This window comes from Pseudoliparis swirei, chromosome 23, assembly GCF_029220125.1.
Source record: "Pseudoliparis swirei isolate HS2019 ecotype Mariana Trench chromosome 23, NWPU_hadal_v1, whole genome shotgun sequence".
In the NCBI taxonomy this organism is placed as follows: Eukaryota; Metazoa; Chordata; class Actinopteri; order Perciformes; family Liparidae; genus Pseudoliparis; species Pseudoliparis swirei.
The window spans coordinates 23585323-23600411 of NC_079410.1; the positions used below are offsets into that span (position 1 = coordinate 23585323).

The 15089-nt window shown below is 50.8% G+C and overlaps 1 protein-coding gene across 1 annotated transcript in view; it reads right to left on the reverse strand.

The window, feature by feature from the left end:
- si:dkeyp-72e1.9 (syntaxin-binding protein 4) overlaps positions 1 to 15089 on the reverse strand; it is a 55993-nt gene that overhangs the window by 1023 nt on the left and 39881 nt on the right. Inside the window, exons 11-20 of the mRNA XM_056408057.1 lie at positions 14557 to 14629; positions 4798 to 4877; positions 4588 to 4693; positions 2410 to 2537; positions 2231 to 2302; positions 1651 to 1716; positions 1357 to 1531; positions 999 to 1111; positions 384 to 433; positions 128 to 231 (exon numbers count right to left, since the gene is read on the reverse strand). Coding sequence (XP_056264032.1) covers positions 128 to 231; positions 384 to 433; positions 999 to 1111; positions 1357 to 1531; positions 1651 to 1716; positions 2231 to 2302; positions 2410 to 2537; positions 4588 to 4693; positions 4798 to 4877; positions 14557 to 14629 — 967 coding nt within the window. The remainder of the gene's footprint in view (positions 1 to 127; positions 232 to 383; positions 434 to 998; positions 1112 to 1356; positions 1532 to 1650; positions 1717 to 2230; positions 2303 to 2409; positions 2538 to 4587; positions 4694 to 4797; positions 4878 to 14556; positions 14630 to 15089) is intronic.

Below are 15089 nucleotides of genomic sequence, written 5' to 3' on the forward strand. Positions count from 1 at the left end.
CTCATGTTCCTGACCCCCATGTTCCTGACCTCATGTTCTGACCCAGTCCTATTCTATTCCTCACAGTTACTCCTTAGACCTTTACAACATCCTTCTGGATGAGAGAGTTCTGGTCCTGACTCGGTACCGGTGTCGACTCCCATCACCAGCTCTCTGGCCTCCAGCGCCAGCTGGTAGGCGGGATCAGGAAGTGGAGACGGGGCGTCGGTGGCTGGAGACGACCCGTTGCTCCTGTCAATCAGAACACACAGGAGGACCGGTTACATCATCACTGGACCAGCTCAACAGACACTCAGGTGTTCTGGTTCTGGTCTCATCAACAGACACCCAGGTGTTCTGGTTCTGGTCTCATCAACAGACACCCAGGTGTTCTGGTCTCTTACCCGCCCTCGGCTCCAGACAGGCTCGGTGCCGTCAGCACCTTGTGGACGTTCTGAGGAGGAAGCAGAAGTGAGGACTCATGTGAGGAGGACGGATCAGGGGAGGTCTCATTGCTCCTCTCCCCTGCTGCCTGATGGCTCCTCCCACCACCTCCACACCGTCCATCAGCTGCAGAACACTGTTCTTCTCCTAGCTGCAGGGAGGGGAGGGGGAGGAGACCCGCTGCCTCCTGTGCTGCAGTGTGTCTCCAGGCCACCAGGGGGCAGACTGGCTCCATGGTCACGGTACCTGCTGCTGTCGGTGGAGCCAGGATAAAGGAGCATGGCTGGGACAGGAGCTGAAGTATTGTCCTGTCGACTGGAGGTTGTCTCCTCTTCTACTTCTCATTAACAACAGGTGAGGAGACGTTACCTAGCAACAGGCTGGTGGTGGAGGCTGATTGGACCTGCTCATAGAAATGATGCCTTTTCATTGAATTCAGTTTTAGTCTCTATTGATTTGAGTGAATATCATCCATTCAATCTTATTTCCAAACACACATATTGTATTAGAACCTTATCTTGACACCAGAACTCGTCCCACCTGGACCTGAGAAGGTAGACCTGGTCTAGTGGTACCTGAGCGAAGCCCAGCAGCCTCTTGTTGGAGACCTCCAGCTGCTTCCTGCTCCGCTCCGACTTCTTCAGCTGGCAGTCGATAGTCGTCAGCTTCCTGTCCAGAGCCTCCTCCTGGACACACAACCAAGGGCCTCGTGAGGAAGAGGAGCCACATGTCCTGATGAAGGGGAGGACATCACACAGCCGGGCCTGACCTTTGAGGACTCGGGTCCTCTTGTTGAGGACTCGGCTCTTGTTGAGGATTCGGGTCCTCTTGTTGAGGACTCGGGTCCTCTTGTTGAGGACTCGGGTCCTCTTGTTGAGGACTCGGCTCTTGTTGAGGACTCGGGTCCTCTTGTTGAGGACTCGGGTCCTCTTGTTGAGGACTCGGGTCCTCCTGCCTGCCTCCTGCTGGCCAGCTGGTTCTTCAGGTCCCTGATCTCGGCCTCCAGGAGCCCGATGACCTCCTCGTAGTCCTGCTCCGCCCCGCCGGCCTCGGCCGCCTGCAGGCGGGTCTTCAGACGGCCGTTCTCCTCCACGGTCAGAGAGGCTTTCTGTGAGGACGGCAGCGTGTTCTGTTACGACTCATCGCTCACACACGCTCACTGCCGTCTGCTGAGGTTTCATTGTGTGTGGATAAATGTCCAGGCAGCAGAGGGGGAGGAGGCCTCACCTCTGAGCTCCTCTGCAGCTCCTCCTCCAGAGACCTCTTGCTGTGCTCCATGTCCTTCAGCATCACCTGAGAGAACACGAGGCAGGAGGGTGGGAGCCTCAGTCCTCATCAACATCAACATAAACAACTCACAACTCATCAACATAAACAACTCGTCAACATGAACAACTCATCAACATAAACAACTCACACCTCATCAACATAAACAACTCACACCTCATCAACATAAACAACTCACACCTCATCATCATCAACATAAACAACTCACACCTCATCAACATAAACAACTCACACCTCATCAACATAAACATAAACAACTCACACCTCATCATCAACATCAACAACTCACACCTCATCAACATAAACAACTCACACCTCATCATCATAAACAACTCACACCTCATCATCATCAACATAAACAACTCACACCTCATCATCATCAACATAAACAACTCACACCTCATCAACATCAACATAAACAACTCACACCTCATCACGTCCTCACAAACAACTCAGTCCTCAGTGTGTGTGTGTGCATGTGTGTGTGCATGTGTGTGTGTGTGTGTGTGTGTGTGTTCACCTTGAGCTGCTTCAACTCCATCTGAAACTGCTCCATTTCCTCACTGCTGTAGCTGCATTCTGATTCATATGTCTACACACACATACACACACACATACACACACGCACACACACACACGCACACACACACACACGGTTGGCTATCGGTTCACTGTATGCCGTGTGTGTGTGATGCTCACCGGGGAGTGGAAGGCGTACGTGTCCATCAAGCTAGCTGCTTCGTGATAGGAGAACATGAAAGGCCCCGCCCCCAAGCCGAGCTCCTCCAGGTTCTGCTGGAACACGGACCGGGTCGCCTCCACCAAGTCTGAGAGGCAAGACGAGCACCGGCTGACCCACCAGAACCAAGACCCCCAGGTCCTCTAGAGACCACCAGCACCAAGACCCCCAGGTCCACTAGAGACCACCAGCACCAAGAGCCCCAGGTCCTCTAGAGACCACCAGCACCAAGACCCCCAGGTCCACTAGATACCACCAGCACCAAGACCCCCAGGTCCTCTAGAGACCACCAGCACCAAGACCCCCAGGTCCTCTAGAGACCACCAGCACCAAGAGCCCCAGGTCCTCTAGAGACCACAAGCACCAAGAGCCCCAGGTCCTCTAGAGACCACCAGCACCAAGACCCCCAGGTCCTCTAGAGACCACCAGCACCAAGACCCCCAGGTCCACTAGAGACCACCAGAACCAAGACCCCCAGGTCCTCTAGAGACCACCAGCACCAAGACCCCCAGGTCCACTAGAGACCACCAGCACCAAGACCCCCAGGTCCTCTAGAGACCACCAGCACCAAGACCCCCAGGTCCTCTAGAGACCACCAGCACCAAGACCCCCAGGTCCTCTAGAGACCACCAGCACCAAGACCCCCAGGTCCTCTAGAGACCACCAGCACCAAGACCCCCAGGTCCACTAGAGACCACCAGAACCAAGACCCCCAGGTCCTCTAGAGACCACCAGCACCAAGACCCCCATGTCCACTAGATACCACCAGAACCAAGACCCCCAGGTCCTCTAGAGACCACCAGCACCAAGACCCCCAGGTCCACTAGAGACCACCAGCACCAAGACACCCAGGTCCTCTAGAGACCACCAGCACCAAGACCCCCAGGTCCTCTAGAGACCACCAGCACCAAGACCCCCAGGTCCACTAGAGACCACCAGCACCAAGACCCCCAGGTCCACTAGAGACCACCAGCACCAAGACCCCCAGGTCCACTAGAGACCACCAGCACCAAGACCCCCAGGTCCTCTAGAGACCACCAGCACCAAGACCCCCAGGTCCACTAGAGACCACCAGCACCAAGACCCCCAGGTCCTCTAGAGACCACCAGCACCAAGACCCCCAGGTCCACTAGAGACCACCAGCACCAAGAGCCCCAGGTCCTCTAGAGACCACCAGCACCAAGAGCCCCAGGTCCTCTAGAGACCACCAGCACCAAGACCCCCAGGTCCTCTAGAGACCACCAGCACCAAGACCCCCAGGTCCACTAGAGACCACCAGCACCAAGACCCCCAGGTCCTCTAGAGACCACCAGAACCAAGACCCCCAGGTCCTCTAGAGACCACCAGCACCAAGACCCCCAGGTCCTCTAGAGACCACCAGCACCAAGAGCCCCAGGTCCTCTAGAGACCACCAGCACCAAGAGCCCCAGGTCCTCTAGAGACCACCAGAACCAAGACCCACAGGTCCTCTAGAGACCACCAGCACCAAGACCCCCAGGTCCACTAGAGACCACCAGCACCAAGACCCCCAGGTCCTCTAGAGACCACCAGCACCAAGAGCCCCAGGTCCTCTAGAGACCACCAGCACCAAGACCCCCAGGTCCTCTAGAGACCACCAGCACCAAGAGCCCCAGGTCCTCTAGAGACCACCAGCACCAAGACCCCCAGGTCCTCTAGAGACCACCAGCACCAAGAGCCCCAGGTCCTCTAGAGACCACCAGCACCAAGAGCCCCAGGTCCACTAGAGACCACCAGCACCAAGACCCCCAGGTCCTCTAGAGACCACCAGCACCAAGAGCCCCAGGTCCTCTAGAGACCACCAGCACCAAGAGCCCCAGGTCCTCTAGAGACCACCAGCACCAAGAGCCCCAGGTCCACTAGAGACCACCAGCACCAAGAGCCCCAGGTCCTCTAGAGACCACCAGCACCAAGAGCCATGGAGGCACGGCACAGGCACCCTCACACCAGGCTGTGTGTGTGTGTGTGTGTGCGTGTGTGTGTGCATGTGTGTGTGTGTGTGTGCATGTGTGTGTGTGTGTGTGTGTGTGCGTGTGCGTGTGCGTGTGTGTGTGTGCATGTGTGTGTGCGTGTGTGTGCATGTGTGTGTGCGTGTGTGTGCGTGTGTGTGTGTGGTTCACCTCCATAGGCCACAGTGCCTTGTGGGTCTGGTGTCAGACTCTGTTTCAACTCGTTCCTTTTCTCTTCTGTGACCTCCAACCCGAGGAAGGATAAGGCCTGAGAGAGAGAGGGAGAGAGGGGGAGAGGGGGGGGGAGAGAGAGAGAGAGGGCAGGGAGCAGTGGTTGTTGGTGTCAGGCTTCAGTGATGGACCCCGTTGTCCTGGCGTTGTCTTGTCTGACTTGAGTCGTATGTTGGGGTCCAGCGTGATCTTCGGCTTGACCCCGGTTGGCGACCTCGGGCTGGTGGAACCTAAGAGGAGGAAGAGGAAGACACAAGGACCACGGAGGACAGGGTGAAGAAGATTTACAAACATTCTGATGTAGAAGAGAGTTTATCTCTGAGACATCACGCTGCCTTCTGGAGAACATGACATCATGACGTCATCATGATGACGTCAGAGGGACACACACATGGTCCCTGTGGATTTGGTGGAAGTGGTGGTTGTGATAGGGAAGGTGTGTGTGTGTATGTGTGTGTACATGTGTATGTATGTGTCCGTGTGTGTGTGTTTGTCTGTGTGTGTGTGAGTGTGTGAGTGTATGTCTGTGTGTGTGTGTGAGTGTATGTGTGTGTATGTGAGTGTGTGTGGATGTGTGTGTATGTGTGTGTGTGTATGTGTGTGTCTGTACTAATGTGTGTGTGTGTATGTGTGTGTATGTGTGTGTGTGTGTGTGTGAGGGCAGGGGGATGAAAAGCAGATGATTAAAAAGAGGAGAGGAGGAAAGGTGGATGATTATAGAGAGAGGGGAGGCCGTCAGCCAATGAGGGAGCGGCCTGATATTAATGTGATGAGTTGGTCGGCAGCAGATGTGCTGGGACCTTGTTGCTATGGCGACGGGGACCTTTCCTCCGAGAGTCTGTCTCCCCGAGGCTTTGCACCACCCTTAACCCCAGACTGGTGGAGCTGATTGACGGATCAGCCTCTCCTCCCTCTCCACGTCAACAACGTGTCGCCCTGTACACAAACAACTAAACAACAGGAACCAGACGACTTCAGGAGGAAGTGAGGGGGTGAGACAGGAAGTGAGACATCATGTGACAGATGAGGCTCAGCATGGGGCCTGAGAGGTTTATGATGTCATCACACATGATGTCTAATGTCTAATGTCTGTCTCAATCACAAGCCTCCAATCACAAGCCTGCAGCAGCCCATCAGACAGAAGAGAGACAAGCAGCTATGTCATATATATATATATATTTAAATATGTTAATACATATATATATATATTATATATGTACAATATATATATACAATGTGTTATATATATATGTACATATATATATTAACATATTTAAATGTATATCATATATATCTGTAAATATTAACATATTTAAATATGTAGCATATAGATAATATTAACATATATAAATATGTTAATACATATACATATTAACATATTTAAATATATAGCATATATATATAGATGATATTAACATATTTTTAAAATATGTTAAGACATAGATACATACTGTAACAGTTTAGCTCCACACCTTCCTTTTTGTCGTAGTTGTTTTCATCCTGTCTCTAACTATCATGTCATTCCTTCTCACCTGCAGCCCCTCCCCTCATTAGTCCCTCATTCCCTTCACCTGGTCCTCACGCCCTTCTCACCTGCAGCCCCTCCCCTCGATAGTCCCTCATTCCCTTCACCTGGTCCTCACTCCCTTCTCACCTGCAGCCCCTCCCCTCAATAGTCCATCATTCCCTTCACCTGGTCCTCACTCCCTTCTCACCTGCAGCCCCTCCCCTCGTTAGTCCCTCATTCCCTTCACCTGGTCCTCACGCCCTTCTCACCTGCAGCCCCTCCCCTTGTTAGTCCCTCATTCCCTTCACCTGGTCCTCACGCCCTTCTCACCTGCAGCCCCTCCCCTCGTTAGTCCCTCGTTCCCTTCACCTGGTCCTCACGCCCTTCTCACCTGCAGCCCCTCCCCTCATTAGTCCCTCATTCCCTTCACCTGGTCCTCACGCCCTTCTCACCTGCAGCCCCTTCCCTCGTTAGTCACTTATTCCCTTCAGCTGGTCCTCACGCCCTTCTCACCTGCAGCCCTCCCTCATTAGTCCCTCATTCCCTTCACCTGGTCCTCACGCCCTTCTCACCTGCAGCCCTCCCTCGTTAGTCCCTCATTCCCTTCACCTGGTCCTCACGCCCTGCTCACCTGCAGCCCCTCCCTCGTTAGTCCCTCATTCCTTCACCTGGTCCTCACGCCCTTCTCACCTGCAGCCCCTCCCTCGTTAGTCCCTCATTCCCTTCACCTGGTCCTCACGCCCTTCTCACCTGCAGCCCTCCCTCATTAGTCCCTCATTCCTTCACCTGGTCCTCACGCCCTTCTCACCTGCAGCCCCTCCCTCATTAGTCCCTCATTCCCTTCAGCTGGACCTCACGCCCTTCTCACCTGCAGCCCTCCCTCGATAGTCCCTCATTCCCTTCACCTGGTCCTCACTCCTTCTCACCTGCAGCCCTCCCTCAATAGTCCATCATTCCCTTCACCTGGTCCTCACTCCTTCTCACCTGCAGCCCTCCTCGTTAGTCCCTCATTCCCTTCACCTGGTCCTCACGCCCTTCTCACCTGCAGCCCCTCCCTTGTTAGTCCCTCATTCCCTTCACCTGGTCCTCACGCCCTTCTCACCTGCCGCCCCTCCCTCGTTAGTCCCTCATTCCTTCACCTGGTCCTCACGCCCTTCTCACCTGCAGCCTCCCTCATTAGTCCCTCATTCCCTTCACCTGGTCCTCACGCCCTTCTCACCTGCAGCCCTCCCTCGTTAGCCCCTCATTCCCTTCACCTGGTCCTCACGCCCTCCTCACCTGCAGCCTCTCCCTCATTAGTCCTCATTCCCTTCACCTGGTCCTCACGCCCTTCTCACCTGCAGCCCTCCCCTCGTTAGTCCCTCATTCCCTTCACCTGGTCCTCACGCCCTGCTCACCTGCAGCCCCTCCTCGTTAGTCCCTCATTCCTTCACCTGGTCCTCACGCCTTCTCACCTGCAGCCCCTCCCTCGTTAGTCCCTCATTCCTTCACCTGGTCCTCACGCCCTTCTCACCTGCAGCCCCTCCCTCATTAGTCCCTCATTCCCTTCACCTGGTCCTCACGCCCTTCTCACCTGCAGCCCTCCCTCATTAGTCCCTCATTCCTTCACCTGGTCCTCACGCCCTTCTCACCTGCAGCCCTCCTCGTTGGTCCCTCATTCCCTTCACCTGGTCCTCACGCCCTGCTCACCTGCAGCCCATCCCTCGTTAGTCCCTCATTCCTTCACCTGGTCCTCACGCCCTTCTCACCTGCAGCCCTCCCTCATTAGTCCCTCATTCCCTTCACCTGGTCCTCACGCCCTTCTCACCTGCAGCCCTCCCTCGTTAGTCCCTCATTCCCTTCACCTGGTCCTCACGCCCTGCTCACCTGCATCCCTCCTCGTTAGTCCCTCATTCCCTTCACCTGGTCCTCACGCCCTGCTCACCTGCAGCCCTCCCTCGTTAGTCCCTCATTCCTTCACCTGGTCCTCACGCCTGCTCACCTGCAGCCCTCCCTCGTTAGTCCTCATTCCCTTCACCTGGTCCTCACGCCTTCTCACCTGCAGCCCCTCCCTCGTTAGTCCCTCATTCCTTCACCTGGTCCTCACGCCCTTCTCACCTGCAGCCTCCCTCGTTAGTCCCTCATTCCCTTCACCTGGTCCTCACGCCCTTCTCACCTGCAGCCCCTCCCCTCATTAGTTCCTCATTCCCTTCACCTGGTCCTCACGCCCTTCTCACCTGCAGCCCCTCCCCTCATTAGTCCCTCACTATTTAGCTCCCTCACTTCCACTTGTCCTCTGGCAGATTGTCTTGTGTTTTCGTGCCAAGTTCTCCAGCGTTATTAGAGTATATTCCTGACCTGCCTGCCCTGACCTCTGATTCTCTGCCCCGCCCCTTTTTGGACTTGTTTGCTTCTTCGACTGATCTCCTGGTTTTGACCCAGCCTGTTTCCAACCAAAGACGGTCATCTTTGTTACTCCTGTCTGAGTCGTGCTGTTGGGTCCATGCTAATAGCACCGTGACATATATATATATATATATATATATATAGCAGGACCCCAGGTGTTAATGGCTGCGTGCTAACAGCTTTACACAGTGTCGCTTATCTCTCTAACAGGATTGATGTCCCGTGACCATAAGAGTGAGAGGTCAGAGGTCAGCTGACTGGAGGAGATGAGCGTGGTGTACGCAGGCGTGGGGATGACCTGGAGGCCTCAGGGGGCTGAGGAGGCTGACGTCACCACGGCTACCCATAATTCAACAGGAGTGACATCACACAGATGTCTGTATGATGTCACTCCTTCAGAGAGAATCACTAAAGACATCCAGCCAGTCTTTGTCCTCACAGCAGCGTGTTGACATCTTTCATGGCGAGCAACTGGCTGAGCCAATGGGGAAGTTCAGTGGTCAAGCACCGTGTAAATGACCGTGACCTTGTAATCCGGGCCAATGGGATTGGGCCGGGCTGTCAAGTGGCTTTGAGCGGAGACCAATGAGAGACCCCGACCGGAGAGCTGCTGCTCTGAGACTCTGTTCAATGACCTTCAGTCACAGGGTGTTCTGGTCGGACCCCAGAACGCCCTGTGCTGTTCGATTCAAACGGCAGATCCACTGAGGATGAGTGGAAGAGAGGAAGGACAGAACAATAATGACGCTCTCCTCCCAGAGGGTGTTGCTCATGATCCCTGCTGTGATTGGAGGCCCCCTGCTGGGCTCCCATCCTCTCCACCTGATCCACAACCTCCGTCAGGGAGTGAATGTTCCCCGTCTTTCACTCTGGGATCAGACGGCTTCATCTCATGAGTTTCAGACGTCCGGTTCAGAGCCAGGGCCGCGATCATCAGGCCGGAGAGCACAGGGGGGTCCACCGTCTGGTCCACCCTATTCTCTAAGATCCTGTTCATTTTTAACCAATTGAAAAGTTTTACTGCAAATAACACCAACACCAACGAAGGAGTTCAGCTCTGTGATGCTAGCAGCTGTGTATGCTAGCAGCTCTGCGTATGTTAGCAGCTTTGTGTATGTTAGCAGCTCTGTGATGCTAGCAGCTCTGTGTATGTTAGCAGCTCTGTGATGCTAGCAGCTCTGTGTAGGCCTATGCTAGCAGCTCTGTGATGCTAGCAGCTCTGTGTATGGGTTTCTTCCACAGTGTTTCCAACTGGACGTTGTGTCTTCGCCCCCACATGAAAAGCTTTGGGTTGGTTCTGCTATTCAGGTTTTTTTTTTTCCAAATCTTTTTTATTGGATTTTTGACAGACATCACAATAACGATACAGTAGGTATACAACGTAGAAAAGATGGTCTGTAGGAGAATTGCATAGTTACCCCATCCATCCCACCCTCCCCCCACCCTCACCCCTATGGTCACAAAAGAAGAAAAAAACAAAGAAAAAAAAGAAAAAAACATAACAAACAAAAAAGACATAACAAACAAGCGAAAAAGAAAGGGAATTAAATAAAAGGGGGTCAAAATTACATGAAATAAAAATACGGGTGCTTCTTCATATTAATAGTCAATAAGAGTAAACAGAGAAAGCAAATAGAGTAATGATCAGTGTATTAAGGAGACAAGGAAAAGGGAATTGAAAAGTCTCTCCCTCCCACCAGATTTCATTCACACCTCATCAGCATCAGGGTTAATCGTAAGGTCATTGATTAGCAGTAGTAAGGCAGTCCAGGTCTTGTGGAAGAGTGTCAGGATCCTTGTAGTGAAAATCTTATCTTTTCGAGATTAATACACTGTAATAGGTCCTGTATCCACCTGTCATGTGTGGGTGGAGAGACGTGCTTCCATTTAAGGAGAATGGCGCCTGGCCAGCAGGGTTGTGAAGGCGATGACCGCTGGGTCGTGGTGGGCATGTTCTGTGTTGGGGGCCTTGAATAAGGCAGTTAGAGGGTTAAGGGGTATGGGTGTGTTAAGGGCCTGTTCAAGGGTATTGAAAATACTAGACCAGAAGGCCTTCAGGCTGGGGCATGACCAAAACATATGTGTGTGATTGGCAGGAGACTGCTTGCATCTGTTACAGGCATCGCCTCTAAGAGGGAATATTCTGGCTAGTTTAGCATTGGTAAAGTGAGCCCTGTGTAACACCTTGCACTGCATTAGACTGTGCCTAGCACAGATAGATGAGGTTTGCACCAAATGAAGAATGTCCCTCCACTTAATGTCAGATATGTCTACACCCAGCTCACCCTCCCAAGACTCTTTTACAGATGTAGTAGAGGCTAGGTCCAAGGAGGCAAGTTTCCCATAGATAGTAGATACCAGCCTTTTTTGGTCGCAATCAAGGGTGAGAAACTGGTCAATTCCTGATTCAGGGGGGCGGTTGGGGAAATGGGGGAACTGCTTTTGAGCAAAATGCCTAATTTGGAAGAAGCGGAAAAGATGACTGTTTGGCAGGTGATATTTGGCTGACAGGGATGAAAAGTCAGAAAACCCCATCTTTGTAAAGATTGTTGATTGTGACAAGCCCGTTGGCAGCCCACATTTGGAAGGTGGGGTCCGAGCAGGATGGAAAAAATAAGTGATTATTTAATATCGGAGCTTGGATTGAGGCTCTGTGTAAGCCGTGTTGTCTTCTGAATTGAAGCCAAATCTTAATGGTACTGGTAACAATTGGGTTGGCTGAAATTTCGTGCGCCATTATGGGAAGTTGGGAGCATATCACAGAGTGTAAGGAGCTAGAAGAAGAGGAGATCTCCATGTGAACCCATGGTGGGCTGGGGTTAGGAATTTTTTGGACAGTCCAGTAAAGGAGTCGGATAATGTTAGAGGCCCAGTAGTAGTGGCGGAAGTTCGGGAGTGCCAAACCACCCTCCGACTTGGGGAGCTGAAGAATAGATCTTTTAAGACGGGCGGGTTTGCCATCCCAAATGAACGCATTTAGTTGGCTGTCAAGACTGGTGAAAAATGATTTATTGATGCAAATTGGGATATGTTGGAAGAGATATAAGAATTTCGGCAGAATTACCATTTTAATAAGATTGACACGGCCAGCAAGGGATATGGGAAGTGAAGACCACCTAGATAGGTCAGATTTGCATTTAGCTAAGAGTGTTTGAAAGTTTTTGGGAAAAAGATCTTTAAAGGAGCTCGTGATGGACACCCCCAAGTATCTGAAGCCTTCTGAAGCAATATTAAAAGGGAAAGTGGTTGGGGAGTGTCTTCGCCAGTTGGTTCACAAAAATAGTTCACTCTTATGGAGATTTAATTTGTAGCCTGATAAACGACCAAACTGCTCAAGGATTGACAGTATAGAGGGAGAGAGGAGGCAGGATTGGAGACGATAGGAGAAGGTCATCCGCGTAAAGGAAAGTTTGTGAACTGTACCATAGCGAGTGATGCCCTCAAACCCATTGTGGCCTCTAAGCCATATAGCTAGAGGCTCGATGGATAAATTAAACAACAGGGAGAAAGCGGGCAGCCCTGACGTGTTCCACGTTGGAGATGGAAGGAAGACGATTGAATGCCATTTGTGTTTACTGATGCAGAAGGGGGCGTATAAAAGCTTAATCCAGGAAATAAATTTTGAGTCAAAGCCGAATTTTTCTAAAATGAGGAACAGGTAGCTCCACTCCACCCTATCAAAAGCTTTTTCCGCATCGGTGAAACTATGACTTGAGGACATCGGATGAAGGCGAGAAAATAACATTAAGTAGCCTCCTAGTATTGAAGAAAGAGTGTCTCCCTATCATAAAGCCTGTTTGGTCTAGCGGAACTATAGAAGGTATCACGAGTTGGAGGCGGAGGGACAAAATCTTAGCCAGTATTTTACAATAGACATTTAGGAGGGAAATTGGTCTATAGCTGCCGCAAAGAGTAGGATCTTTATCCTTCTTCAATAGTAGAGATGGAAGCCATGGACAGGGTTTGAGGCAATCTGCCTTCTTTAAGGAGTCGTTATACATCCTTGTAAGAATTGGGGCCAAAAGAGACGAATATGCCTTATAAAACTCGACTGTGAAGCCATCCAGACCAGGGGATTTCCCATTTTGCATAGATTTGATGGCTTCCTGTATCTCTAAAGTGGAGATGGGGTCCCCCATTCCGCCTGCGTTAACTACATCAATTTGGGGGAAAGTTAAGGAGTCAAGAGGATTTGGGTTTATTGTGCCAATTGTGGGGCATTCAGAAGTGTACAAATTATTATAAAATTCGAAGAAAGACTTGTTTATTTCAATCGGATCTGATACTAAATTGCCTTGAGCGACTTTACTTTGAGGATTAATCTGGGCGTTAACTGCCCGAGCCTGTTGAGCCAGAAGCCTCCCGCCTTGTCCCTTGTTCAAAAAAGCGCTGCTTAGTTTGCCTCAGTTGTCTCGACTACACTCGTCATTAAAAGGTCATGTTCCAAATGTAATAATATGCATTTTGTATATAAGGTCGGTGAGGGGGAGGAGGAATACGTTTCATCTAATCGGAGAAGTTCTTCCAAAATTACCGACAGCCGGACCCTTTCATCCTTTCTTAGTTTGGAAACATACGATATAACCTGCCCACGAACATAGGCTTTGAGGGCCTCCCACACTGTTCCACAACTTACGTCAGCAGTGTCATTAATTTCAATATATAAACGAATCTGCGAATTAACAAAGCTCCTAAACTTGTCATCTGACAGCAGGTGGGAACTGAACCTCCAAACCTTGGCGGGAGTGACACTAAGAGGGAAGTGGATGTCAATTGATACAGGAGCGTGGTCTGAAGTAACTATTGGGTGGTATTGACAAGCGCTGGCAAGGTGTAGCAAGCTGTCATCCAGCAGAAAAAAATCTATTCGCGAAAATGTGTGGTGGACGTGTGAGAAAAAAGAGAAAGCTTTACTTTGAGGGTTTTAAAATCTCCAAGGGTCTGAGATTCCTAATTGTGATGCATAATTTGAGACTGCGTTGGCAGATTTTGAGAGAGTGCCAAGCTTAAGGGATGACCTGTCGAGATTCACATCTTGAATCAAGTTAAAATCTCCACCCATGATTATGCGGTGATTGTCTGCGTTCGGGATTTTAGCAAAAAGGTTCATGAAGAATTGGTCATCATCAAAGTTGGGCGCATAAACGGAAACCAAAATGACAGGCATGCCCTGCAAAACACCTGAAACTATGACGTAGCGGCCATAATTGTCAAGAATAGTATTTGTTGGTACGAACATCACACTCTTGTGAATAACGATGGCCGCACCCCTGGCTTTACCAGAGAAATTTGAGTGGAAGTAGTGGCCCATCCACGCCCGCTTGATGCGAAGGGTATCAGATGTTTTAAGGTGTGTTTCTTGTAAAAATATAATGTCCCCTTTAAGGTGTTGCAGTTGAGTCAAGACCTTACCAATTTTAATAGCTTTATTCATTCCTCTGGTGTTCCAGGAGATCAGACGCACACTTCTGCCAGCAGTCGTCATACTGTTAGTCATATGGAAAGTCTAATGAAGGAGGTCTGAAGCCGTTGTGCTTCCTGAGGGCTGAGGAGAGAAGAGAAGTGGTGGGGGGGAAGAAGAAGACCGGGGAAGGGGAAAAAACAGTAAAAAAAAAAAAATCAAAAAAAAAAAAACAAGCGAGGGGAAAAAACAGTAGACAAAACAAAACAAAACCCATGAACCCAAATGTGACCATACCTGGAGCATCCCAAGTACAAATACAAACCTAGACTGAGCGCTATGGCTCGAAGCTCTACGACAGAACTTATCTTCCGGGGTCCCATTCCCTATACTAAAAGCGGTTTTTTCAGGTTTTTAAACTATATTGATGAATTGTTACCCAGTTTTAGTAAACATATATTATTGTGTATTTTCTAAGGGCAGAAGGCATATTCTATCTTGTTGGTATCGTCACACTCTTCATACTCTCCGCCCCGTGGCTCGTGGGTTCCTCCTGAACACACAACAGCTGAGATGATATAGAAGAACAAACAGAGAGAAGCTAAGAGGTCTTTACCTGAAATATGAATATCTGGTGGGCAGATGTCAGGAGAAGGGGAGATCACTGGCCCCGGCTCCTCTGTACAGATCTACAAAGAAACATGTTTGTGAAGAAGACTTCATGAACACGGACTTCTCAAAGGCTGTGGACAGGTGAGACCACCTGGGGGCCCGGTGGGGACTCTGAAGACCGTGGCGATGGTCTTGGATTGAACAACACATTGCCACCAGCTGAATAAGTTCAACCTGCCAAAGACCATGATGGTGCGCCTCCAACATGGAGTCCGGTCTTGTGAGTTCACAATGACCTTTGTCCACTAAATTCTAATCAGCTATTAATTGAGTCTAAGTGGAAGAAGTTTCCACCCAGCAACCTGAGATGAGGACGAACAGACACACGTAATGCCTCTAGTCTACAGGTAGGATGTAGGACACACATAATGCCTCTAGTCCACAGGTAGGATGTAGGACACACGTAATGCCTCTAGTCCACAGGTAGGATGTAGGACACACGTAATGCCTCTAGTCCACAGGTAGGATGTAGGACAC